Genomic DNA, 25828 nt, shown 5'->3' on the forward strand with positions numbered 1-25828 from the left:
CGTTTCGTTCGACAGACTGAACTTTTTTATCCCGTTGTCTGTTGTGTCTCTGTTTCGGGTTGTTTTCCTCCCCTCTTTTTCGGTTTCTCTGTTTTCCTTTTTTTTTTTTGCTTCTCGGGTGAAGTAACATTTCTTCTTCTTTTTGTCGCGCATTTCCGTATTTTGTTACCCTTTAGCTTCCTTCTCTGCGGCTCTCCCGCATTTACTAGGGTTGCTTTTGAGAGAGAAGTGCCGCTCTCGCTTTCACTCCCTTTGCGCAGGCGCAGACCTTCATTAGAGTATTTCAAAATGCAAATACCGTTACAAGTGGATTCCAAACCTGTGACAAGTGGAACAAGTCGTCATGCATTTAAAAGGGGTTTGATACTGCTTGCATTGTAGGAAATACACTATGATTAGAAATACAGAGTAAATTATTTATATAAATATGATATAATTGGTTATTATTATGCACTTTCCCTTACTTAATTGACAAATATATATATCCTTTTACTCAATTTAATTTCCATTCTGTATTATTTTACCACCAGCCACTACAAGTGAAATTCAGCATCCTTCTTCAAAATTCCCAGACGAATAAACTGTCAAAAAACATTGATTCGCTGTTCGGGTAACTTTTGATTTGCCGGATTACAAAAGTTCAAACCCACACGTCGGCTGACTGCCAATAAGGCGAACGACATAAATTTATATTAGCATGCACACATATAAAATATTTACACAAAGGCACCGAAATAGCCGAACACGAATATATCTCAAACACATATTGTCTATTGATATTAATCGCTTAACCCTTTCGCATATGTCACGTTCTATTCCCCCCTCCGAAAGTTCAAAAATCCCCAAATACCAAAAGACAATGGCAGTTGGGTGGAAAAGTCTGTGTACCCAGCGATGGAACTGAACCGATGCGATCCGAACTGGCATTAAGCCCAAGGACGACATCTTCCACCCAGTGCTGTGCCATTTGTATGGATTATACATGGGTAAATCATTAATATTTTTGTTTTTCTTAGCACTTTGGCTTTCTGATGCCCCACCGAAATTTGCATAAAATGGGGTTTTTGTCGCCTGCGCTGAAAGTGGGTGTGTGTGTGCCATGAAAATTAATAAGGCAGAGGGCTGCTCCCTCCCATGGGTTTTGTTTCCACCTTATCCTTTGTTGTGTATGCTCTGCCGTCTGCGTATTTTTGATAAGATTTTGGCAGCCCAATTTCCACTGGATCCTCTGCTGATTATGCTGTATCCTGACTTCGTGAGGAGGGGTGCTTCTTCTATCTGAGCGAAGTAATTGCACAAGCGCATCCAAGTTGGTGTTGAACAATTTCCAAGTTTTCAAAACGCTATGAAATGTTATTAATCATTTTGGGAAGGATTAATTACGAATAATTATCCGTTTGACTCGTGAAATATTTGTAATATCTTGTATAAACAGCCAACTAAGTAAGAATCCATTTGTCAAAAAGTATGCTATAAAACATTTTACTTAAGAGCTATAAATTTAATATTGCATTATTCAGACAAGCAATAGTTTACCCAGGTTATACATTATTTAAGTGTCATTTTAACGAAATTCTATGACAGTGCGGAAACCAAACACCTGAGCAAAATACCTCCCCATGTGCATTCACTTTCCACATTCCGCGTGCCCCCAACTTTCGAATGCATCCCCATGAGTGAACTCGAATGGCCGAATGCATCTCAGTGGAGTCGCTTCCTCGACCGGCCAAATTGCAATATTATGCTAGACTGCAGACGGCGACGTAATCGCCCTGAGAAACTAGGAAAACGGGTTAATAATGCCATAAACCGAAAAACGCGCTACAAAAATAAAAACTAGCAAAAGTAAAGACGACACTTTCGTGACTGGCTGGCCAGGCAGTCGGCAATGTTTGTTTGTTTGTCGGCTGGTCGCTCGGTTTGTTTGCGAGCCGGGTTGAAAGTGAAAGGCAGCCAGCTCGGTTGGTTTGGGCCAAACAAAACAATAAGTAAGTGTAAAGTGAGTAGACGGGCGGGCAGCTGGCTAAGCCATGTGGCAAACACACAATGCCCCCGACTTGTGTGCCTTTTGTTGCCATTTTATTGTCGCGGGGCATGCCGAGGAATTAGTGGCTGCCTTATCACAAGGTGGCACACCTGCACTGAACAAAATTCTATTAAATTTTGAATATAGCTGATGAAAAGAAAACTAAAACCAAGTTCTATAAACTGAAGTTTAACCTATTTAAAAGGCCTGATAACTCAGATGTATTATACTATATATGTTAATTCCTTTAATTTTTTGTGTGTAACTAGGCATTGTTAAGGAGTTCAATGACATAAGCTGCTTTAGCTGCAACAGTGCAACATCATCATTATCACCGTTGTCGTGAGGAATGCGCTCACAGACACATGTGCTAATAAATTTCCCATAAAGAGCTCTTTGCAATGCGAACGCATCACGCTCGAAAAAGTAAATGAGTTGGCTGCAGTTAGGAAAAGTCGACCATTATGATGAAGTACCTGGATAGCCAAATTACCTAAGATAAATTACCCAAGATATAAAGGTGTATATAATACCTGTAGGGATTCAGATATCTTGTCATCTTCCCGAGGCATTCAATCAACTCACCCCTTCAGCACTGAGTTGTGTTTCATGTCACAATCACAGCTCAAGTTATCCATCAGGCTCAGCTTCAGACGCACTTTCCTCGCATTGCGTGCTTTTATTTTCCTGCTGCGGATTTTCCACACGCTCAGCGGCAGGGAAAATAATAAACATAAATATTTTACAGCTGATTTTCCATCGGCGGACGCGTTCGGCTGTTGACACAATGTGCAACCGGAAATAAGTGCACTGTAATGGCTTAATTGGTATTTATGATTGCAGGGGATGCTGTATTTCTGCACGTGAGACATTGAGATAATTGTGATTTCATTTGTTGTCCGTGCACTTGAGGTGGCATTCGAGATTTAATTTAAGCGCACGCTGCGTATACGTAATATTTTCATTGCGCCTTTGTGCGAAATGTAAATGTGCGATTGTGCAGAGAGTAATGCATTCATAAGATATTAATTGAAATTTAATTCAAGGCACTTAATGGACCGATGAATTCCAATAATATTTACACAATTTTCGGTGTATTTATTCTTATTTATTCCTTTCAAACTTTCACGCAAAGCCAGCTGCAACAATAATTTATCGCAAGGCTCTATTGTTATAAATTTCCCGAGGAATCCGCCTGCATTTGCGAATTGCAATTTGTCGTCATTACAGCCGCGCAGCTCGAAGTTTAGAGCCTTTGTGCCTTTATTGGCAACAAATGGCAGCCCGTCGTTAGTTGGGCTCGTTAGCAGAAGAGGTGGCATTCATAAGTACGTAGATGCAGTGCCCGTGCGAAAGTGCAGAATACTGCATTCCATAATGGCCAGGAGGCAGCGAAGCGTATTGATTTACGCCCTGTCACGTAGCCAGGACACGGACAGCTCGGCAATGATGGAGCTGCAGTCCTTGGTGGACACTTAATACTCGCTTCATCCGCTGCACTCCTTCCATTTCAGCTCTGCGAAAAATAGTAATCCGTCTTCGAGCACGCCGCTTCTCCCGGGGCCATTAGCATAATCGATGCCACTTTGTTTTCCCTTGCCGTATTTTCTGTTGATGTTTCCGTTCCCATTCTTCTCGGCATATGCCCGAAAGTAAATGAATTAATTAACCATGTCACGAGCGTGAAATTTCCACAAAAGGCAGTAGCTCCACCACCGCCAGCAGCAGCAGCAGCAGCAGCATAAGGAAAGCGGGAACAATTGCAATGCGAAAATTTAATTAAGTTGCAGCCGGAGCAAGCGGCAACTTTTCTGCCCCCCACCCGGATCCTTCGCGGCATCCCGAGGGGCTCCACCGGCGGCACCGCGTACATATAGATGGAGTTAATATTGCCATTAAGTTTTTCGTGCAAAAAGTTTCCGCGCTTAATTGAAAAACAGTTGTTAATTAGATTTATCGGGGCTGTCTGGCCGGAATGCAGTTTGCGCGGCTAGTTTAGTGCAGTATTCTTCGCTATTAGAGCAAAAAAACATCCAACAGGAAAAACAGTAGTTAAAGGACTAGTATTAGTAGTTAAAGGACTACTCTCAAATGCTCGCATTATTCTAATATAAAGTTAAACAAACACTTAATGAGACACATAACTTTCAGCTCAGTAATCAACTAACTTCCAACTAAAAGTATTAAATATCAAATATGATTTCATCTTAATTTGGGTAATTTAATGAAATCCATTCTGCAAAAATAGTTTACGGGAATACGCAAAAAGTTGAGCGAAAATTTCGCCAACACAAAATTCCGCTGGCACATCATAACTTGGTCAGCATTTTATGCGCTCCGCACTTGACGTCGCTGCCTGTTGCTGGGAAAATGTTGATTTCATTTTCCTGGTGCCACGCCCATGGCCATTCCCACATCCACGCCCCCTGATCCCTTCATCCCCGCGGCGTTTTGCCACTGACATGACAACATTCTCGCAAAATGAATTGTACATACTTTAATTGCTCGTGCGATAGAAACGAGTTTTACTTTAAATTTTCGCTTGAATTTTGGAAACCGTGTTGTCGGATTTTTCATTCTGGAAAAACACACTTTTCCGAAAATGTTAGGTAAATTTCAATATTTTGAATATATATTTGTATAAATGTGTTTATTTTATGTTTATTGCATTTTATTTATATTTATTATATTTATTGCTGGATTTGGACTATTTATCATTTTTTATAAAGTCAAAAAACTAAGGCAATTAAAATTGAAAAACTCATTAGTGAACAAAATTGCTCAGTTTTGCAAGAATGCCACACTTTTCACTTTAAGTTTCCAAACGAACTGTGGTATTTAAAAAGGCACACACACACATATTTGCATATGGAAATCATTTCTTGTTCAATTTCATATGCAAAATGCGAATTTTCGGTGGCCAGGACCAAAATGAAATTTGGCCAACGCATTGATGGTTGGCCAAAAGGCCGGCCTCAAACCAATTTATCACGAACGCAATTAACTAACATTCTGCATGAGCTTTGACCGCATATTTGGGCGGCTTCGATTTCATTTGTGGCCCGGACAGGAAAATTAATTGTGTTCCAGGAACTTGGCCAACCGAATTCGAATTCAAATGCGAGTAGTTCAGCCCAATTCGCATAGTACATTTTAAAGCACCGACATTTGGCCAAGTAAACAAACGCAAACTAAGAACACTGAAAAGCACTGAGTGCGTGACCTTTTCCCTCTGTTTATCTTTTAGATTTATTTTACTCTACTATTCTTAGAGGAATTTGGGGTATATTGCCACTCTGTTTAGCTATGTTTATCTACTATTTAATTTATATGCGAAATAAAACAGCTTATATGTGTTTATTTGTAGATAGCAATGCATATAAATGCCTCCTACACTTTTATTTGTTTAGCCATTCCGAGACAGTTTTCCTTTTATGTTAACCATTTTAACGATTTTTCCTTTGATAGATTTCAGCCAAATGCTCTTTGCCACCCACTGGATTGGCACTTGAGAGGCGGCTAACTCAAACACGTAGACGGTAAACGATCCTGGCCGCATATTATATGGCCCGGCAAGGACATCCATTTCATCCGCGTGTCTGTGTGGGTGCGTGAGCAAGGCAAACAAATAAAATTGGCGGAGCCAGGAGCTCAGGGTTCAAGGACATCTCTGCAATTGTTTTGGGCCTCTCTATTCGTGTTTGCCACGTGCATAATTTGCGGTCAAAACATGATGCAAAAACACGGGGATTGGGTGCGATGGGTATGGATAGGATATCGCCAAGGATTCCTGCAAGTAAAGTGAGCTTGGAGGAGCCTGCGGCCCACAGGACGAACCCATACCAACTGCCAGGGTCATTATTTAAGACCTGACCCAAGTGGTTAAGAGCTGGGAAAATGGAGTCCACACAATGCCAAAGTCACGTAGAAAGTAAAACAGAAAAATGAGAGTGAGGGGCGTGTCCTTTGCGGTGGAAACCCATCCAAGATTGCCCTACTTTCACCGATATTTTTGCATTTCCATAAATATGCTGACCTAATTCACGGAAATCGTGGCTAAACTAAAGTCATATTTTACCAATGGGCAGAGGCAATGCCAGGCACAGAATATGAGCATTTAAAGTTAAAAAGGAATGTGTCTTACCTGTTTAAGTTGTACATAATATTTTAAAATCACAATCAATGTTTTTGTACAAAGGTAATAGAGAATTCCCACGTGAAATTAATAAACCAGAAATGCAATTAATGCCAATTTAGTAGATACAACTGAATTGGCCTGACAACTTTAGCCAACTACAATGTAATCGAATGCCGAACCAATTTATAAATATTATTTATTTTCCTTATTGCCTTGGCTACTTCACGTCCGTCTGTGACACAAATCGCATTTTGTCTGGGCATAAGTAAGGCAATAAATCAGAGGAATACAATACATCACCTGCGAGCCAACGTGCCACGCCCACCCCAGCCTGCCCACATTCTTGGGCGGATTTTGGAAAAGGAGCAAAAATGTGCTCATAAATTATGGCAGCTTTGTTCGCCGTAGGAATATGACATATTTTCGACTTGGACTTTGACACTGACCAGGGATTTCGTTTCAGGTCGAATTTATTAGCTGCGCATTTCGCCTTTGTTAAGCAAATAAATTAATTAAAGTTCAATTTGGCTTGTCAAAAAAACGAATTTGATATTTTATAAGAATTCCCTTTCTATCAGTCAGCTTTGTGGCGCCATTTTCATAGTTGGCTGAAAATCAAAGGGAAGCCAATCAACTTAGTACCAAAGTTGATAAAGCGAATAGTGCAGGAATGCCACGAAGAAATTGTGAATAAATCGAAACGAAAATATTTGTAAGTTAATGTGTATATTTAATATATACGAAATTTTCCCCCGACTTTACTATAAATATATATAGTAATAAATTTAAATTTAAAAATAAATTTGCAGCACATCGGGCGAAGTCTTAAATCTTTCCACGTCTTATTAAGCCATAAAACTATTTTTAGGTGCGAAGGCATCGCCGAACGTATGTTACACGAACTCTTAAAAAAATAATTTAAAATTGGGCTTTATGCTCCAGCCACGCTGCACTTCTTCAAAGCTTTCAGCTACTTAAGCCAAAAGGGGAAAATTTTTATATACATTTTTAGAGCGCCTTTCCAGCGAAATAAGGATAAACAGCCACTTGAGCGGGCGTGAGGATCCTTCGGCTGGCACTCGAGCATCCTTTGGCTAGTTTCTTTTCGGGAAAAGCGCCGCTGTATTCGAAATGATTTGCTTCGCTTAAATTTCTGCTTAGAATGCACGTGGAAAACAATAAATCCTGGCTACACCAATACACACACACATGTGGAAACTCCCAGCGTACGTGATAACCGTGAAAGTAATGCACTAAAAATGCGGCTAAACGAAGCCGGAGATGTGGTGGCTGGGGGGTAGGGAAGGGGCGGCTCAGAAGAAAGGGGATTCCCCAGCCAAACGCTATCTCAAGCGCAAACAAAAGTTGGCGGAACAAAATGCAAACATTTTCGCTCGCTTTTCGCTTTTCTTTGGCATTTTGTTAGCACGCGGGCGCCCGAAAGAAAATCCTGGCTGGGAGTTGGGGTCGGAAAATGGGGTGTATATTTGCACTGCCCGCTGGCATTCGCTTGCGGTCTGCTTCACACATTTACCTATCGCGTGTTTTTCCACTCCTTTCCCCAGCGATCTGCTGTGTTTTTATTCAAATTCGTTGCATTTTTATGACGGCAAATAAGTGAAGCGGAAAGGAATTGTTTAAAAAAAAATAGAGCACAAATGATAAGAAAGTGCTGCATTAATTGTGGCCATAAATATTACAAATCTTTAACCATTTGTTTCTGTTCCAAACTTTCATAACAGTTAGCTATAAAATTACAAATAGTTTGGCATTTACTTTTGTTCAAATATTTTAGTTGATTTATTTTGCATTGGGAAATTTCTCACACTCACAAAGATTTCAATGGACATGGACCCAGCTGGAAATTAAGTTTCGTTTCTGAAATTTCAGCCAGTTGACCCAAAACAAACCCAAAGGTAAATTTACTTATCACACTTAAAACGCATTGCCTTTGAATGAGAAACGACTGTGGGAGTTGGGAAATTGGGAAAATTTTGGCAATTCACTTATCCACAGGCAGGGGCCACGCATTGCACCACCCTTAGTCCCCGATCCCTGATCCTCGCCAGTATTCCGCATCCGGGGCACACACATTTGGCTGTCCTCCTGCAGTATCCAATTGCAAGCAATTTCCATTGCCCCACTATAGACCCCTCGTCCTGCTGCTCCTACGCCACGCCTACCCACTTTCTACGCCCCTTCTCCAGTGACCCAATTTCTCACGTTTGGCTTTCATGTTTTCTGCAACCTCTAGCCCATTACCACTGAAGGGTGTGTGCGTGTGCACTGAGAGAAATTGCAGGTTGATATACATAGGTGGCACTATATTGAAATATAAGTAGAAAAATAGACTCTTTATGATTAATTCGTATTATTAAACGATTTCAAATACTTATAGTTAAAAAAATATTTATAAAATTTAATATGAATTTTCTCATGCTTTTTTTTTCTTATGTTTTAATTGATATATGTTCCCATCAAAGTATTTTGAAATTACCTATTATAACCACTTTTTTCTCACCGTGCACCACTAGAAACCCTCTGCCTGCCCCGCCCCCTTCATTCAAGCCTTGCTTGTGGCCTGTGTTACATTTAACGACTCTCGAGTTCAAATTGTACAAAATTTACGACGAGCGGCTATCTTCACACTCACTCCCGAAAATTGCTTTTCCCTTTTCCCTGACCATTTCCCGCCCGTTGTTGTTGTTTTTGTTTCTCCACTGGCTTTTCCACCGCTGCTGCTTCGTTGTTGCTTTTTGCTGCCGTTAATTGAGGCGCAAAGTGAACGTGGAAAAGGGGGCGTGGCTCTGGGCGAAGTGGAAGGGGTGGGGGCGAATCATTTTGGCGGCAATCAGCATGAACAATCACTGCGCGGCAGGCATTTAATTCAATTGGCAACAGCAGAGCCATAATTAATTTCGGCTTTTGATAAATCATATCAACGACCATAGCAATAATCAGCATTATAACAATAATCAAAACGATAATGGCAGCTCTAATTATTTGAAAAGCATTGCACTCAAAAACCTTGTAATTAATTGCAGTGATGTGATGGTAATTTGGCCAAACTTAATGTTAAATTCAAAATAATATGTGTTGAAATATAGAAATACAAAATGTTATATCCAGATATCTAGATTTGCTTATGTTATTCTTTAAAATTAGAAAACTAATGTAAATAAATGCACATTTTAAGCATCTGTCATGAAATCATTTCATTAAAATAGCACGTTTTATATATTTTAATAACAATTGCTCTTCGCACACAAACAGCTAACAAATTCATTTAGCTGTTGATTATTTGCCAACAAAACCCGTTTCGATTGATGGCATTCCGCACTTTAATTTCAATCTTCTCCCTCACCTTTCCAGCCGACCAAGTTTGGTAATAACAATCCCAGTGACCTCAAAAATAAAAAAAAAATTCAATGCCATGCAGACTGAATGCTCCACTGCATTTTGTTGCCTGATAACAATTCGCCTCGGTTACCTGTGTGTTTGCACTGGTAATTGCAGCACGTTGCTGCAACCGATTTGCCGGACAAAAGGCCTATGAAAAGCCGCAGTCTGAGCCGCCGACTTCGAACTTCAGCCAACAAAAGAGGCCCATAAAGTTGCCGGCTTCATTCATTTGGCGCCCTTTTTAGCCCTCAAGTTCATTGCGGCCATCTGTCCATCCAGCGAATGCATATTGACCAAAAGACTTCGAAACTTAGAAAAAATGTATATGAAATTAAACATATATCTAATGGGCTATATTAACAAGTAGTGCACAATTTATCCCACCAACTAGTATAAACTTTAATAATTTAGATTTACATATATTTTATAAAAGCTAGCTGATTTGTAAGTGCCTAATCCACTTCCACTGTGCAAAGTTTAAATGAGGTCCCAGCTGAGCGCGGACTTAGCTATTTCTTTTTTGGGTCCGCTTTTCCAACAGTTTTTCCTCAACTTTATCTCTGGCTTTTAGTTTTCGCTTTTCTCGCTGCTGGCATAGTTAGAAGGCGGTTGCTTCGTTTGCGCAATCTGGTGTCGGTCGTCAAGGTCGTCAAAGATGCTATGGCCAAAATGGCAGAAGCGAAAAAGCCAAACACATCTCACTACGTAATTCAAAAGCGTCACCAGCACCGGGCGACCAACCAACCAAGTTGGCCAAGTTGGCCAAGACTCACTTGAGGCGCATACAACGAGCTGGGCCAATTGCATAAGGCGCGCGTGCAAACACGATTTGGCGTTGGGGCCAAGATCTTCTTCATCTGCTCCGAGCCAACTCAAATGCAGCCCGTTTATGCGTGGCAAAAGTCGTGAACACTCGGAATAATGTCTTACTTGTCAGGTAGATTAAGTTGCCTTGGTAGTGAGTTAAAAAAAAACCTGTGCCTCGGCATGGTTATGCTAAAAAACTCGTCATGATTAGTTCTCGAATGGCACACCGCATAAACATTGCCCATGCCACTTTAATATTCATATCGCAGGCCAAAAACATTCGTGCGAGCATAAATCATCAACGACTATGCTTGTCGCCTGCAGATGTATTTCAACCTTTTTTGTATTGAATATAAAGTGCAATAGCTCAAACAAAAGCAGAAATAGGACAATGGCTAAGCTGCAAAGCAGTAATGTGAGTCAGCAAATGCAAAATCCACAGAAGTTGAGAACATTTTCGTTTATCAACAGGATTCGTTTACATATGTATGTACAGGACTTTTTTACCCAACTCCCAGGAAATTATTAAATGAGAAATCTTTGAAAAGGATATGCAACTTAATTAACTTTTCAGGTAGAACATTTAAAAAAGGACAATATGTTTTTTTTCGAAAGCCAGCTGGCAGTTTTTGTTAGAATTTTCTGTTAAAGGGCGCAAACAAAGAGAAAAGGTATATTTTTGCCTCTTTTTAGCAAATCCAATAAGCACTTTAATCAAAGCCAAACAAAAAAGTCTCTTGGTGTTCACACATGAACACGAATATATTTAAAGACTTACAATTTTGGGCTCCGTTCATATCTTATGTAAATGAATCGAGAGCGATAAATTATATTTAGGATTTTGTTATCTAAGGCGACATGGGTGCATTGCTCAAAAACATGTGCACACCACATGAGTCAGTCACTTGAGATCGTTCCCCGCCTCCTAAAATAGTCCCTTAGTGGGAGACCACAGATAAGGTCCTCGCCGCTCAAGATAGGCAGATGTGCCCGAACGTGGGACCTCGATAAGGCGGGGACTATTTACTTAGGCCTCTGCGTAGGCCATTTACTTTAAGATGCGATTCTCATGTCACCTATTTAAACCGAAGATATTTCCAAATAAAATCAGTTTCTTACAAAAACTCAACGAGTAAAGTCTTCTTATTTGGGATTTTACACTTGGCTTTGTTCCACCTTTTTCGCAGCGAAACAGAGAAACCTCCACGGGGCTTAGAAAAACAAAAACAGCGCAATAATAAAGCGAAAAAATGGCAATAAAAAATTGTCAACTTCTGGCCAGCTGAACGCGGTCTATTCCCCAGAGGGCCAACAACGCCACGGAATTTAATTTGAGTGCACCGCGTACAACTTCACCTTTTTTTGTATATATTTTGTACCTGCGGCTGGTCGAGTATAAGAATAAACCCAAATGGATTATGACTGGGCACCGAGCCAAAGGCATTGAACCCCGGGTAAAAAATTGCATTGACAATGGATTTTAATGGAGATAAGTAAGTTAAGCTACTGAATATTAAATACAGTGAAATAGGAAACCTTTCAGAAGTAACAAGGGTTGCGCACCTAGAAGTCTGCAGCACATATACTACAATTATACAACACTTTCACCGGACACTTTCACTTGACAGCAAGTATTCATTAAACACTTTGCCAAAAATATATGTCAGTTTAATGAAACCCAAGTGTCGTAAGCAGTTTAGTGGGCGCTACGCCCCCATCAATTAAATTGCAGTTTGCGCCATCGGTAATCAACAATTAAAATTCACTCAGTGGGGCGATGCCAACGAGGTTCAAAAGCCAGAAATCGCATGATTTACGGCCATTGTACGATTGTAATGATAATAACGCTGTCATTATGAATTTAATGACTTACAAATGAAAGTGTTTCTACGGCGTCTGCAGCCCAAGGCCATTTGAAAAGGTCTCGTTCGCGATTTTATCACTCTATTATTATTTATTTCCCAGCTTTGGTATCTTTATCTGCCGACAACTCGGTTGGCGATTTCCTGACTTATTATGCATATTTTATAATGCCAGTGTTCGAAGTGGGTTTATTTTTTTTCTTTGTTGTCATTTCACCCAAATAGGCCGTGGCCGAAAATGAAAGAAACCAACTGGGCTATAATAAATAATAACAGAGTGCCAATGTTACAAACAATATTTATTGCCATGCACACATTACATAATTAACATACTTAATTGAATATTTAAGCATTTCGCATTGGCAAATTTATCGCGCAAATTATTTAGTTTATACACTTTATAAATACAAACTAAAAGCGACTGTTAGCTCATTAGTTTGCGGCAGGCCAGAAGCTAAATGCATTGTTAAATATTTAAATTGAATAAAACAAGGAATTTCACAAAACAATTTGCGGTTTAGCGTTAGTGGGCGATTTTACAAAGATTTTTTGGAAAGAGAGTTATTAACCTGCTGCAATTTGTACTTACCAAAGGTCGTCTAACTTTAGGCCAAGTTAATCTAGCCCTAGAATACGTTTTTTTATATCAGTGACAGGGATCCGAATAATTATGACGCAGCATTAACCCGGCGGCTATCTTAATTTCGATCATTATTAGACTGGAGTTTCTTGAGCCCAACTTTACCCTCGTTACCTTTTCTTTTGATTTTCTTGACCTCTGCCCGCCCTTTTTATAACATTTTCCCTTGTTCCCTATGCCTCGCTAATTTCATATTAAAATCAATAACCTCGCGGCTCCGAAAGAACGCAGTGTTTCCAAAATCATCTAAAATGCAGCAAACTGGTTGGCTTTTCTTTCGACACTTCTGAGCCAAGTCCAGCCATTTTACCATTTTAATATTCGACTCCGCTGGAAATGCTCGTTCTGTGTGCACTCTCCTCCTCATTCAGTATTCATTAAATATTCCCATCGACTGCACACTACACGTTGTGCCCTCACAGAAGGTAGTTCGACTATAAAAGCCATTTTGTATCACCTACTTTATTAAAGTTCTTATATAAATAAGAAAATAGTTAACATAGTTCACCGAAATAACTTTGCTTTGAGTTGTGTTTCAACCTCAGCAGTTTCTTACAACTTTATATGCTTTACTATCTATGATACATTTTATATATTAAATTAATATGTATATTAGGGTATTTAAATGTAGTACTATTATCTCTCCACTTTGATTTCTATTTATTTTGTTGTACATTTAGTTCTTGCTTTCGGTTTCTCCCCGCTCTCTTGTGTGTGGTGTTTGGTCATTTAGCTTGCCCATTTTATTGTCTTTTCCAGAGGTGGGTACAATCAACTTTCGGGTTTCTTCTGGTTCTTCTGGCCAGCAGTCGATACCCATCCCCATTTTCATACCTCCGGGGGTTCCACACACATACCCACACACACACACACACACACATTGTTGAGCTGAAACAAAATGCATATTGAATTTGAATTTGATTAGGAATGTCGGTCGACACATTTTGGCATTGTTAATTTATGCAGGTGGCATCAGCGGTCGCCAGCTGATTGGCTTCCAGGTGGGTGGGACTGCTAACCGGCGAAAGGGGTACATGGAGTAATTACCGCTGAAAGGTAGCGGAGGGCCACACAACCCCCCACTCGCTAACATCCACCAAAACACACACCTCACTCGCAATTCGCACAAGAAACGGTGAATGGGTGAATGGCTAGAATGTCGGTGGCCAAGAGTGAGAGTCGATTGAAGTGCGGGTGTCGCCTGTGTCTGTTTGCGTGCACTGAGAGAAAAAGGTTGATATACAAACTTTGATATATATTTGTAGATTGAACAAAGATAAAGATATAAAAGATATACCTTTAGACAGATTGAAGTACAAATAAACTGCTTAGAATCGTGGAAGTAAATAGATCCAAAGTAATTTCTGGATTTTTCTGCGAGTGTAGCACCGGCTAAACGTGTTCGGCATGAGCCAAACCCGTGCGGCCGAAGCATCGCAAGTTCCAAAGTAAGCGCCCTGCCCAGTTGGAAGCCCCAAGCCCCTCCGCTCCCCTCCCCCCTGCCTTAGAGCTCCATTCGCAACGCTCGAGTTAAGTCGGTCGGTCGGTCGGTAAATTACAATGCGAAACTCTTTTGCCCAGCCGGGCATATCAACAGTTGGCTCCCCCAACTCATCAGAGCCAACCGATCCGAACCGAACCGACTTCTGGCGTTTTATAACACCCTGCGGATCTACGAAAAAAAAAATAATGCCATTGTCTAACTTGGTAACTATATAACCTGGCTATTATGTTTCCATTGACAACTCGATCCAGGGATAATCACTGCATTGTGGAATTGCTTTCGCCAGCCGTAAATTACTCAATTGAAATCAATTTCGCAGCCAGCCGGCTTTTTATTTATAATTTTCGATTGTTTTCTTAATAGATTTTCACTGTCATCCCATTTTTACCCATCCAGTTGCGAAGCATTATTTTCGTTTGTCAACTGATTCCGTTCGCTGTCACTTTTAATGAAGCACTCTGGCGCAACAGCTGAAAAGTTATTTAACGGCGATATCCTTGTCACTCTCCGCCGATTATCCTTTTAATGCTGTAATTTCAGCATGCATTTATCCTTAATGGATTGTGCATGTCTGCTGCCGCCGTCTTCCCACTCTTATACCCGCCGCCGAGACCGTTATTCCCGTATAAGAGTTCGCTGAGCTTCTTGGTGTCAGCCAACTTGTTCGATGTTAAGCTGGAATACTATAAGTGGCTTTACCAACTAAAAATTGCTGTTAGTTCGTCAGCAAATTTATTTGAATATATATAATATAATATATTTATAGAATATAATTTTAGCCACTTTTCTGGTAATTTTTTTGTCTCTTAAAGTTCATATTATCTTCATACAGCGACAGAACACCTAAAGATATAAAACAAAATTCTACTACTATTAATTCTTTGCGATTTATGTTTCAATAAAAACATAGTTTCGCTGGCTTGTTCAGCTCCTCAGCTCAGAAATAATGGCACTTATTCCGCTTCCGTCATTACGGCCATAAAACTCAGAGGGACTCGACCAACAATTAGTGAGTGTTTGCAAATTGCTCAACACTGGCCCAACATCTTGAGGTGCCAAGAAGTTTGAGTTTTGCGAAAAGTCAGCCAAGCTGAAGCAACCATCATCTGCACTGAAAGAAATGATATAAATTAGGCAATTTGTGTATGAAATGTAAGTTCCAAGCCTTTCGTATTAACTATTTTGAATGACTAAAAGGTTTTTAAGTGTAGAAAATTTTTTGAGTGCACTTTACCACTCAAAATGCGATGCATGAACTGCGCTTCCCGTTAATGACCAGATGAGACGAGAGTTGGCCAAGAAGCGGATTCGAGATTGCAGATTATTAAAAATCAGCAGCAAAAACCGAATGAAAAACCCAACACGAAAGTGATACATTTCCCAGCTGCGTTTTTCGCTCAAACCGTTTACGTGGGGCACACTGAAAACGCCAGCGTACGTTGCAATAATTAAAAGTTGGTTAAAATATACTGGCCAGGGGGAAGGGGGAGTGGTGGCTGGCTGGCGGGTACAATGCATCATCGTGTTGATGTTGCGATGCGAAATAACCGCACCTAATTGGTTTTGCATGAGTTAGTTGCTGCTGTTTATGCAGCGGTGGGCGTAAGGGCGCTGGGGGCGTGGCGCGAGTTGCAAACACAGCGGTGGCATAAGTGGCAGAAACCAACAAAACACAGCATCGATTACTTCGAGCGGTGCCAATTGTTTCTAAACTGGGCTCACAGGCTAAACTAAACCGAAAAAACGCGAGGTAGATGGGAGTGATCCTTTATGGATTTCCAAACTTACATAATATCCACATAATCAGATCGTATTCAATCAGAAAACAGAATTCAAGCTTATACAAATAGAGCATGTATTTCAAACCAACAATGCCATATCATGACTTTGGCCACCTGTCCGTACCTCCCCCGCTAATGTTGTGACATAATTAAAGCCCGACACATGTTTGGCTTGCCTTTCCGCACGGTGGTCACCTGTCCATTTTTCCATCCGTTCACCTGTCCCGCTGTCCACCTGTCCACCGCTGACGACAGGTCATGACACCTCGTGGGGTGCTGCTGGTGATGGACAATCGGGTTGGCCGGAGTATGCACATTTAAAATGCAATTTAATGTATGCAAGTATTTACATACCATGCATGTGTAGGCAGCTATGGAAAATCAATCTCTAAAATGGAATGGATAAAACCAAAATACATACTTTTCACTTGCAATTTATTCTTTCAACGCGTGCCAAAGTGCTGGAGATTTGCTTCCTTCCTGTTGGATTTTTGAATTTATGTGTCCCAACAGCTTTACCCTGCCATAATAGCACTTTCAAGATGCTGATTCTTCGTTATAAACTGATTTAATATCTTTAAAAAAGATAGTTTAGTTAAGTGTTCACATATTTGATGTTGTTTCTAAGATTTCTCAACTTTTTTCTTTTATTTTCTTTAAAGTATGTTGTATTTTATTTAGAATATTCATATTTTACTAACATAAAATATCAATCAATCCAGATTTGAAGTTTGTACCGTTCAGTTTAAACTGCAAGAGTATTTAATAAAACTCCTTTACGAAAGCAGACTTTCTATCCGTTCTATCGCACATATTTATTTTTCATTCACACGCTCGCTCATATAGATACTTTTTAATATTTTCCTCCTGCGATGAGGTTCCAGGACGAAGATGTGGATGAGCCGGCGAGGCAACAGCCATATTTCACAATTTATTGTGCTTGTCAATTGCATGCAAAATGCATACTCGCACTCGTTTTTGAATAGCAGGAGTTTAGGGGAAGTCGGTGGATTTATTCTAGTGGAAATATTCCATTTTAATATCTCGCATGCAACTTGATGCAACCATCATCGTTGCAGCTGCAAGTGGCTTGCATTGTGACTGCTTTCCTTTGGCCAGTGGTCCGTAATATTTGATGTTCAAAGCTATGCAATTATGAATGAAAATATTCAGATCAATTAAATTTAGTTGAATTAACGTATTCAATTGAAATGGTAGCTCAAATTAGTGCTCTATTCATATTCAAACGGAATAAATCCAACAAAACAAATCAATTTTCAGGTTCAGCGGATTGCCAATGTCCATATCTATTACCATCTACTATTTTATTTTGCAAAAACTCCATTGTTTATATCTGCAGATGAGTATGGCATAATCGCAGACAAACGTTTGTAAGTGTCCATGTGTAAACTTGACATTCAACTTTGCCCTGAACTCTGAAGATACAAAAAAATGCACGTTAAGATACAAGTTTAAATGCTAAGGGCTTTGGCTCGGCAGATGTGTTGCAAGTGGCCTTTTGACTTGGCCATTAACGCAAACTTGACACATCGATGACAGCGTTGTTATAGCCAACGTTATTGTTTTTCGCTAGCCACGTCGTCTGTCACCTAACACTTGGCTAAATCGCTGGATATATATATTAATATATATGTATCTGTGGGTGGATGAACGTGGCGCAGCGTAACTTCAGATTTAAGATAAGTCACGATGTGGCTGAGGATGGCAAATGGTTTTGGGCCGAGAGACGAAATGCTTTATGCAATCGAAATGCATTTTGGCAGACAGTCGGAGCTCATCAGGCAGCCAATTAAGTTGTTTAATTGAATTGCAAGTAGAGAGTGGAAAGTGCCGAGCAAACCGAACGCAAGCCGAGATGCAGAAGACACCACAAAACCATTTGGCAAACGAGCTGGAAAAGGCAAGGAATAATTGTGCAGCACTTCTTCTATGCGGCAATTATCTAAAAAAAAATAAGAAACATGCACTTTTTTCTGTAAGTGTGCCACATCCCTTGCTCTGAAAATCGAACTTTAAGGCAGTTAAAGCTGCAGAACTCAATTGAGTGTGGTTTGTAAGCCACAGAACTGTGGAGTAATGAAATATTGTCTTGTTTTTAATTTGTTAATTATATTTGTAACTTTTTTATTGCTTCTATTTATTTGGGTTGTCGCGAAATGTACTTTTCGTTCCGCTGCAGGGGCTTAAAGAAAAAAACCCCTTGCACTTCACGTAATTTCAATGAACCGCATTTACGTTTGGCTCGGTTTATCGCTCCTTCCTCTGAATTTCCGACGGCGCCAACTTTGCCGTGACAATGCACAACTCGTATACACACATATCACCCGTAGACAGGGCCAGCAAAGAATCCTACACTGAAAGAAATGCAAGCGCACTTGGAGGTTTTTACACGAAGATGCTTGAAGTATTTGTAGCAGCAGTGCAGTGCAAAAACCTAATTTTCTAGCATCTCTGGCAGATTGATTTGGGTTTCAAGTGCTTACCCCTTTTTTCTGCCCCTAGTTTTGCTCAGTGTATAAAGACTTTGAGCAGGCAGCGCGTGCAGAACGACCGTCATCGATGCTCGCAATTTGTGGCTTTCGCCACGCTTAATGCCAATCTCGGTGGCTCCACCCCCCATCGCCCCCATCACCACCCATTTGCTACCCATGGAAAGTGCCACCCACTGGACCGCCCCCACTCGTCATCCCCCCTGCCAACCCCACAGCCCCCACAGCCATTCAGCTATCTGCCGCATTACAATTCACTGACATAATGCAAAAATCGCAGCAAGTCGGGCGCAACTCGTTGATAGGCGTGTTCTGCAATTTCAGTCTGATTGGGAAGAGATGAAAAGGTGGAAGGGGTGGTAGTGGTGGATGGGGTGGGGCATTGTATTGTGGCATAAAAGGATTCAAGGAATTCGCCGAGTGGTGAACAGGCTAATTAAAGTTTGCGTGCATACGCCCAAAAATCATGGTTACTTTTCAGTTTGAGGTTGAGCTAAAGTTAAGTTTAATAGTGCACTTTAAGTACATGTTTAAATTTAGGCAAAGTAAGCAAAAAGGTTCAGCGAATTTATTAGGTGTTATATATTAATATAATATCTTTTAGTAAGTTAATTAATGAGGCTGTTTAAATTTAACGCCTCTAAAAAAATGATTATATTATATGATACCACTTGGGCACCTGTGGTGCTCTGTTAATTGTTTAAATTTTACTCGTGTCTTACCTACCCTCGAGTACCCAGTAATTGCATTAGGTTTATTGCTTTTAAAGGCTATAAAATAATTAAACTCAACCCCCTTGGGCGAGCATATCGATTTGCGATAATCGCCTTGAACAAGCGAAATGGACAGCGATAAGTATATAAATCTTGGAATCTGGGACTTACGCGGCGCTTTTCTGGTATCAAGGAAACACTAATAAATAGCCCCACTCCAGATTAGATTCAACTAAACTTGAGCCATAGCTATTTGCGCACACACTTAGTCGCACGACCGTCCTCGCAGCCAAAAGTTCAGCCAGAAATGCTGGCCAAAGTGCTAACTATCTTGGCCATCGTGGCTTCGGCAGGAGCTGCTGACGACTTTGATCCTTTCATAGATATACCCTTCAAGCGGCTCAAGACTTCGGTGGGTTAACATCATTGAATTGGATATCTAACTAAGTTTTAAAGATATTTAAGCCCAGTTACGTAACTTGATGTCACCATCAATTTAAAGTCAAACACATGCAGCTTGAGAAGTGCATACTGAAATTTAAACCAATGCTTAAATTGCACACCCATTTGGAGCCGCGATTCAAGTTGGATTTTCATTGCAGGCGGAGCGCATTGCGGAGCACGGCTACCCGGCCGAATCGCATTTTGTGGAGACCCCGGACGGCTATGTGCTGAATGTGTTCCGCATTACCCACTCCCCCAAGCTGAATGGCAATGGCAACGAGGGGCAGTCGGAGGCACCGCGCCCGGTGGTGCTCATCATGCACGGGCTGTTCAGCTGCTCGGATTGCTTCCTGCTCAATGGGCCGGAGGATGCGCTGCCGTACAACTACGCAGATGCCGGCTACGATGTCTGGCTGGGCAACGCCCGTGGCAACATCTATTCGAGGAACAACACCCGGCTGGACGTGAAGCATCCGTACTTCTGGAAGTTCAGCTGGCACGAGATTGGCTCTATCGATCTGCCCGCCACGATTGACTACATCCTGGCTGAGACGGGTCAGCAGTCGCTGCACTACGTCGGCCACTCCCAGGGATGCACTTCCTTCTTCGTAATGGGCTCCTACCGCCCAGAGTACAATGCCAAGATCAAGACGGCGCACATGCTCGCTCCGCCCGTCTACATGGGCAACACCACGGAGGGTCTCATCGTGAGCACAGCTCCGCTGTTTGGTCACCATGGCATTGGCTCCACGCTGCTGGAAAACCAGGTTTTGTTGCCCCAGAACGCGTTCATCCAGCGAATACTGGACACCACCTGCAGCAATCAGCCGATCATGCTTAGCTACTGCAAAACCCTGGCCATCCTCTGGGGAGGTCCCGAAATCGGCAACCTTAACCAGGTGAGTGATGGAGTTCCCATGGAGCTCTCGGAGCAGATATCAACTTCATATGAATCCAACCAATTCCAGACTCTGCTCCCACAAATTGCCGAAACCCATCCTGCTGGAGTCTCCTCAAACCAGGCCATTCACTACATACAGTCCTTCGCCTCCAACGATTTCCGTTTGTACGATTGGGGCACCAAGAGGAACCTGGAATACTACGGCGTGCCAGAGCCTCCGGCATATGATCTCACCAAGATCACCTCCGAGCTGTACTTGTACTATGGCTTGGCGGATGGATCGGCGAATAAGCAGGACATCTCCCGACTGCCCGATCTTCTGCCCAATTTGGCACTGCTTCACGAGGTGCCCGATCCCACATGGGGTCACTTGGACTTTATCTTCGCCACGGACGTCAAGAGGGTAATAAACGATTTGGTTTTGGATTACAGTAAGGCCTACGATGCGGGGGAAACTAACAATCAGAATTGAGTTACCATTTATGACCATATGATAAGAGCAAAATAAATGTTTGTTCCAAATTAAGGATTAGTGAACTTGTGAGAAACTTTTGCCCAGAATGACAAACGCGCAGAGCTAATTACCAGTTAACAAGTGTCTGCTGGTCTGGTTGTCTCGTTTTTAGCCCCCGTCTGGTTGCTTCTCTTAACTTGGCCGTGGTCACGCCTCTGCGATGTACAACTTTTTCCCTCCGGCTTGTTGACAAACATTATCGCTGGCTGGATATCGTGGCTAGCTGGCTCCATCTCCACTTACGTAACCCTTTCCGACTCCTCCCCAAATGACCGTAATTAGCACAGGGGTCTCCGCGAGTTGGTCTGCTTGGCGGTTTAGTTGGGGCCACTTGCAAATATGCTTATAATGATGATTTATGTGGTTAAGTGGGCGTTTATCACTCGGTCGGAAGGGCGAAAAATGCATTGATAAGGAATGTATTGAAGGAAAGGCAGTTGTTGGGAATTTGATACATATTTCATGTAAAAAATTGTAAATTCTTAAAAAAGTAGTCATATACTTAATATATTTGAGTAAAGTCTTATTTATAACCTTTATTTATCGCACTTAATATGCGTCTAACTGATTCTAATCAATGAGTTAACACTTTAATCCGTAATCTTGTGCAACTTTTTAATGACTCACATATAAAACTTTTATCAAATTGCTGAAATTTCCTATCGCTGTTGTTATCAGCCTGTTAACTGGTTAGATTTAAGTCCAAGCCAAGACCAAGTCTTGACAAACAAGCGCGCTTAGCTGGTGAACCACCTGGAATTAAGTGACACTGGGTAATGCCCATTCAGTGCTCACTCAGCAGTGCTTCGCACTTCGCCAGGCTTCACTGTGGCTCCTCGCCCGGCGACCGTTTACCATTAAAGCCAGCCCGCTGACAATTAAACCGCATGCCTTTATTAATCGCAGACCGCTGATGTGGAAGAGGATAATGCCGGTGACGAGGCTCAAGTGCGTCGAGTGGATTCGCGAAAAGGTTTACTGCGCAAGGAAATGGCAGATCATCAAAGGCAACGGGCGAAGGGGAGTGAAATTAATAAAGTGTAAAAGGATTTTGGTCGTGACTAGGGAGGGCGAGGGGAAAAGATAGGGCCAGACATCTGGGTGGGTTATAAATCTGGCGGGCTGGCCCGCTCAAAACCTGAACCTATAATCCTTTATTTTCATTTTCAATTTGTTGGAAAAGGCAAACAGAAAGTGTTAAAAGTATTTCTCATGCGGAAAATCCACAGTGACTGGCCAAGCGCTGACAAACTTTTCCCACTTTCCACACTTTTCCCCACTTCAGCCCACTTTTCCGCCCTTTACCTCTCCTGTCTTTTCCTAAGTGGCTGCGACACTTCTGTATGCATAATTTAAACAAAAGTTGCCAAAAAACGAGGGGGAGACCAAGAGCTGGAAAAACAAGCAGCGGCAACAGAAAGTTGCAATTGCAAAAATTGAAAATTTTCCGCATAAAAATATGCCCCGACAAGGAAACAAAGGAAAAATCGCAGAAAATAGCAAGAAATCTTACTCCCAGCCAAGATGTCGACAAAGTGCCGTGCATGTTGTTGGCCAAATGTTTATTGTCGAAAAGTTAAGCAGAATGCAGATTGTCACAGAAGAAATAAAAGGTCGCTGGAGGAGCCCCTTATTTTATATAGTTATTAGAGCTCTTATAATCTAGGTATGTTGTGTCAACACTTGTCTTTAAATCATACATTTACTTTACTTAATCCTTTACGCAAGCAAAACACTTTTACTTGAACATAAGTCTTCTTAATTTATTAGTCTAATGGAATTTCCATTTCGTTGCCGAAAAGAGTTTCTTGTTTGTGCCAAAAAGTTTCTGGTCTGAAAGTAATTAAATCCGCATATACTTAATCAAAAACAATGCACAAATTATGAGCAACCTTTTTTAATTTATGCAAGACTAGGCTTCCAATAAATTTTACAGAATCAAAGTTTATTTAAGGAAAGTAATTAAATAAAATACTATTTTGATTGATATACGTTACAATCCATGATTGTAACGGTTTTTTTCAAATTTAAGCGCGCTTACCGTTCCACGTGCAGTATTTTCAACGTTCTGATAAATACTGAAAGCTTTCGGTCAGCTTTCCACCATCTAATTGATTCAGTTGTCTGGTCACACTGCTGCGCGACCGAAACGAAACGAGTAAAAAATTCCGATAATTATAATTAATTTAAAATAAAAACGCGGAGCATAACGAGCAAAAATGGAGGTGGAAAGCCCGGAACACACGCGCGACTTCGCCGAGGTGGACATCAACAACGGTGCAGCCTCAGGATCGGAAGACGAGGAGGAGGAGGTGCCAGCGCCGGGCAGCGTAACTCTGGATCGCAACGAAAGTGATCTTTTCGTGTCGGCCTTGAGTCCCAGCAGCATCGGGGATATACACGTAAGTTGGGTCACGAAACGCGGGAGCAGCCCGCATCGGCAGCCCCCAGTAATTGAGCTCCCATTTCGGGGCGTCGTCGGTCGCTTTATCAGCGCTCGCTTTGTTTGGTTTTGTGGCTACGTCACATGTGCCGCCCACCAGAAAATCTTGTTGCTCCATAGAAACACAATGAATTTGCGTCTTAATGCACTCCCCATTCGCTGCAGCCGCTGCAGGAGGTGCTCACCGACGACGGCGACTACTTCATCAGCATCGTGGTCTCGGATCCACAGAAAATCGGCGATGGCATGGGCTCCTATTTGGCCTACAAGTGAGTCACACAGTTCCTTATCATAGAAACCATAATGCATTACAAACAAATTCTTATCACCTTCGCCAGGGTAACGACCAAAACGAACATTCCCAAATTCAAGCGCAGCGAGTTCAGCACTCTGCGACGCTTCAGCGATTTCCTGGGCATCCATGACCTGTTGGTGGGCAAGTACATGCGGCTGGGCCGCATCATACCGCCGGCGCCCTCCAAGAACATCATAGGCAGCACCAAGGTGAAGATTAGCCCGCAGCAGAGCGAGCCGGGCACGCCCATGACCCAGGAGTGGGTGGAGATCCGTCGGGCGGCCCTCGAGCGATTCGTCCACCGTACCGCCCAGCATCCGGTGCTGCGCGTTGATCTGGACTTCATGAACTTCCTGGAGAGCGACCAGGAGCTGCCGCGTTCTGTGAATACCTCTGCGCTCAGTGGAGCCGGCGTGATCCGCCTGTTTAACAAAGTGGGCGAGACTGTGAACAAGATTACCTACAAAATGGACGAGAACGATCCGTGGTTCGACGACAAGATCACCGAGGTGGAGAGCCTGGACGCCAATCTGCAGAAGCTGCACAATGCCATGAAATCGCTGGTCACGTCGCGTCGTGAGCTGTCGCTGCTCACCGGCTTGGTGGCCAAGTCGGCGGCCATGCTGAGCACTTGCGAGGAGCACACTGGACTCTCCAGAGCGCTGTCCAACCTGGCGGACGTGGAGGAGAAGATAGAGCTGCTGCGCTCCGAGCAGGCCAACTCGGACTTCTTCATTCTGGCAGAGTTTATCAAGGATTACTTGGGCCTGTTCGGCGCCATCAAGTGCATTTTCCATGAGCGCGTCAAGGCTTTCCAGAACTGGCAGTACGCACAAATGCAGTTGTCCAAGCGGCGTGAGAACCGTGGACGCTTCGAGCTGGCCAACAGGGCGGACAAGCTGGATCAGGCCCAGCAGGAAGTGGACGAGGTGAGTGTAGCAAGTAATTTACGTTTTTCCCAATTAGTCATTGTTTGAATTTTGCAGTGGCAGGGCAAGGTTCAGCGTTGTCAGCAGCAGTTCGACGACATTTCGGCAGAAATTAAGCGTGAGATGGAGCGTTTCGAATTGACCAGAGTTAAAGACTTTAAAGTAAACATTATCAAGTATATAGAAGACCAAATGGCGCATCAGCAACAGGTAGATAGCCACATTCTCTTACCGAAAATTCACTTATTCGTAACGATTCCCTTTGCTTTTCAGATCGTCATCTATTGGGAGGCCTTTGCTCCGTTTGCCCGCGAAATCGTTTAACTTTTATTCCGATTATTGTTGCATTTCCAGAAACTTTTGCATAACCAACAGCTATGCGCGCTATGAACTAATTCTGCGGGACCAAATTCGATCTTAATCTTGCGATTTGGAGCTACAACTTCGCCTTCAGCACTTATCTAGCAATTTGCCGCCGAAGCTCGTATTTTTTGAGAAACTGCTTCCGATTCCTCTCAAGCATTTCGCGATGCATTCACAAAGCCCCTATCTCTTTATTAGTACACAATAATTATTATCAGAAAGCTGAAAGTTTGCTGCAGATCCAGGGATCTGCGTATTCTCATTCAAAACATGTATTCGGTATTATCTAAAACAAAGCCATTGATCTAGTTAGTTAGTTAAACGTGAAGAAGACTCATTGGCAATTTCCAAATTGAAGTTTATACCATTATTATTGGGAAATGGGTTTCCCTGTTTACTGTTGGTATACTTGTATTTATATATATATATATTCCAATTAAACATTTTGTATCATGACAAACATTTCAACAATAAATTTGTAAATATGTATAGATGTAAATATTTTGGTGTTGTTTTGTACATATTCGCTGATTGCCTGATATAATATCTGAACTTC

General features: G+C 41.9%; 2 protein-coding genes across 3 annotated transcripts; both read left to right on the forward strand.

Moving 5' to 3' along the window:
• The first annotated feature begins 11511 nt into the window (after nt 1-11511).
• On the forward strand, nt 11512-21254 carry LOC6621143 (lipase 3). 2 transcript variants are annotated; one of them, XM_032725898.1, is made up of 3 exons: nt 11512-11827; nt 19986-20726; nt 20796-21254. In XM_032725898.1, the coding sequence occupies exons 1-3, from the start codon at nt 11792-11794 to the stop codon at nt 21198-21200; spliced, it is 1182 nt and encodes a 393-aa protein (XP_032581789.1). In that variant the 5' UTR covers nt 11512-11791; the 3' UTR covers nt 21201-21254. The 2 variants fall into 2 exon arrangements, with proteins under 2 accessions (XP_032581789.1, XP_002045309.1); XM_002045273.2 differs by lacking the exon at nt 11512-11827 and adding an exon at nt 19635-19795.
• Nucleotides 21255-23365: 2111 nt separating this feature from the next.
• LOC6621131 (sorting nexin-2) lies at nt 23366-25629 on the forward strand. Its single transcript, XM_002045274.2, has 5 exons — nt 23366-23644; nt 23851-23954; nt 24024-24909; nt 24967-25119; nt 25183-25629. Exons 1-5 carry the CDS (start codon nt 23462-23464, stop codon nt 25231-25233), a joined length of 1377 nt encoding a protein of 458 aa, XP_002045310.1. The 5' UTR covers nt 23366-23461; the 3' UTR covers nt 25234-25629.
• Nucleotides 25630-25828: the final 199 nt, after the last annotated feature.

This window comes from Drosophila sechellia, chromosome 2L, assembly GCF_004382195.2.
Source record: "Drosophila sechellia strain sech25 chromosome 2L, ASM438219v1, whole genome shotgun sequence".
NCBI lineage: Eukaryota > Metazoa > Arthropoda > Insecta > Diptera > Drosophilidae > Drosophila > Drosophila sechellia.

What these genes read in the sequence shown, in the direction of transcription:
- LOC6621131 (XM_002045274.2), top strand. Translation starts at nt 23,462, where the DNA reads ATGGAGGTGGAAAGCCCGGAACACACGCGCGACTTCGCCGAGGTGGAC. An exon ending in GCAGCATCGGGGATATACAC is followed by an intron (nt 23,645 to 23,850) that starts GTAAGTTGGGTC and finishes CATTCGCTGCAG; the next exon opens with CCGCTGCAGGAGGTGCTCAC. An exon ending in AAATGGCGCATCAGCAACAG is followed by an intron (nt 25,120 to 25,182) that starts GTAGATAGCCAC and finishes TTTGCTTTTCAG; the next exon opens with ATCGTCATCTATTGGGAGGC.
- LOC6621143 (XM_002045273.2), top strand. Translation starts at nt 19,691, where the DNA reads ATGCTGGCCAAAGTGCTAACTATCTTGGCCATCGTGGCTTCGGCAGGA. An exon ending in TCAAGCGGCTCAAGACTTCG is followed by an intron (nt 19,796 to 19,985) that starts GTGGGTTAACAT and finishes TTTTCATTGCAG; the next exon opens with GCGGAGCGCATTGCGGAGCA. An exon ending in AAATCGGCAACCTTAACCAG is followed by an intron (nt 20,727 to 20,795) that starts GTGAGTGATGGA and finishes AACCAATTCCAG; the next exon opens with ACTCTGCTCCCACAAATTGC.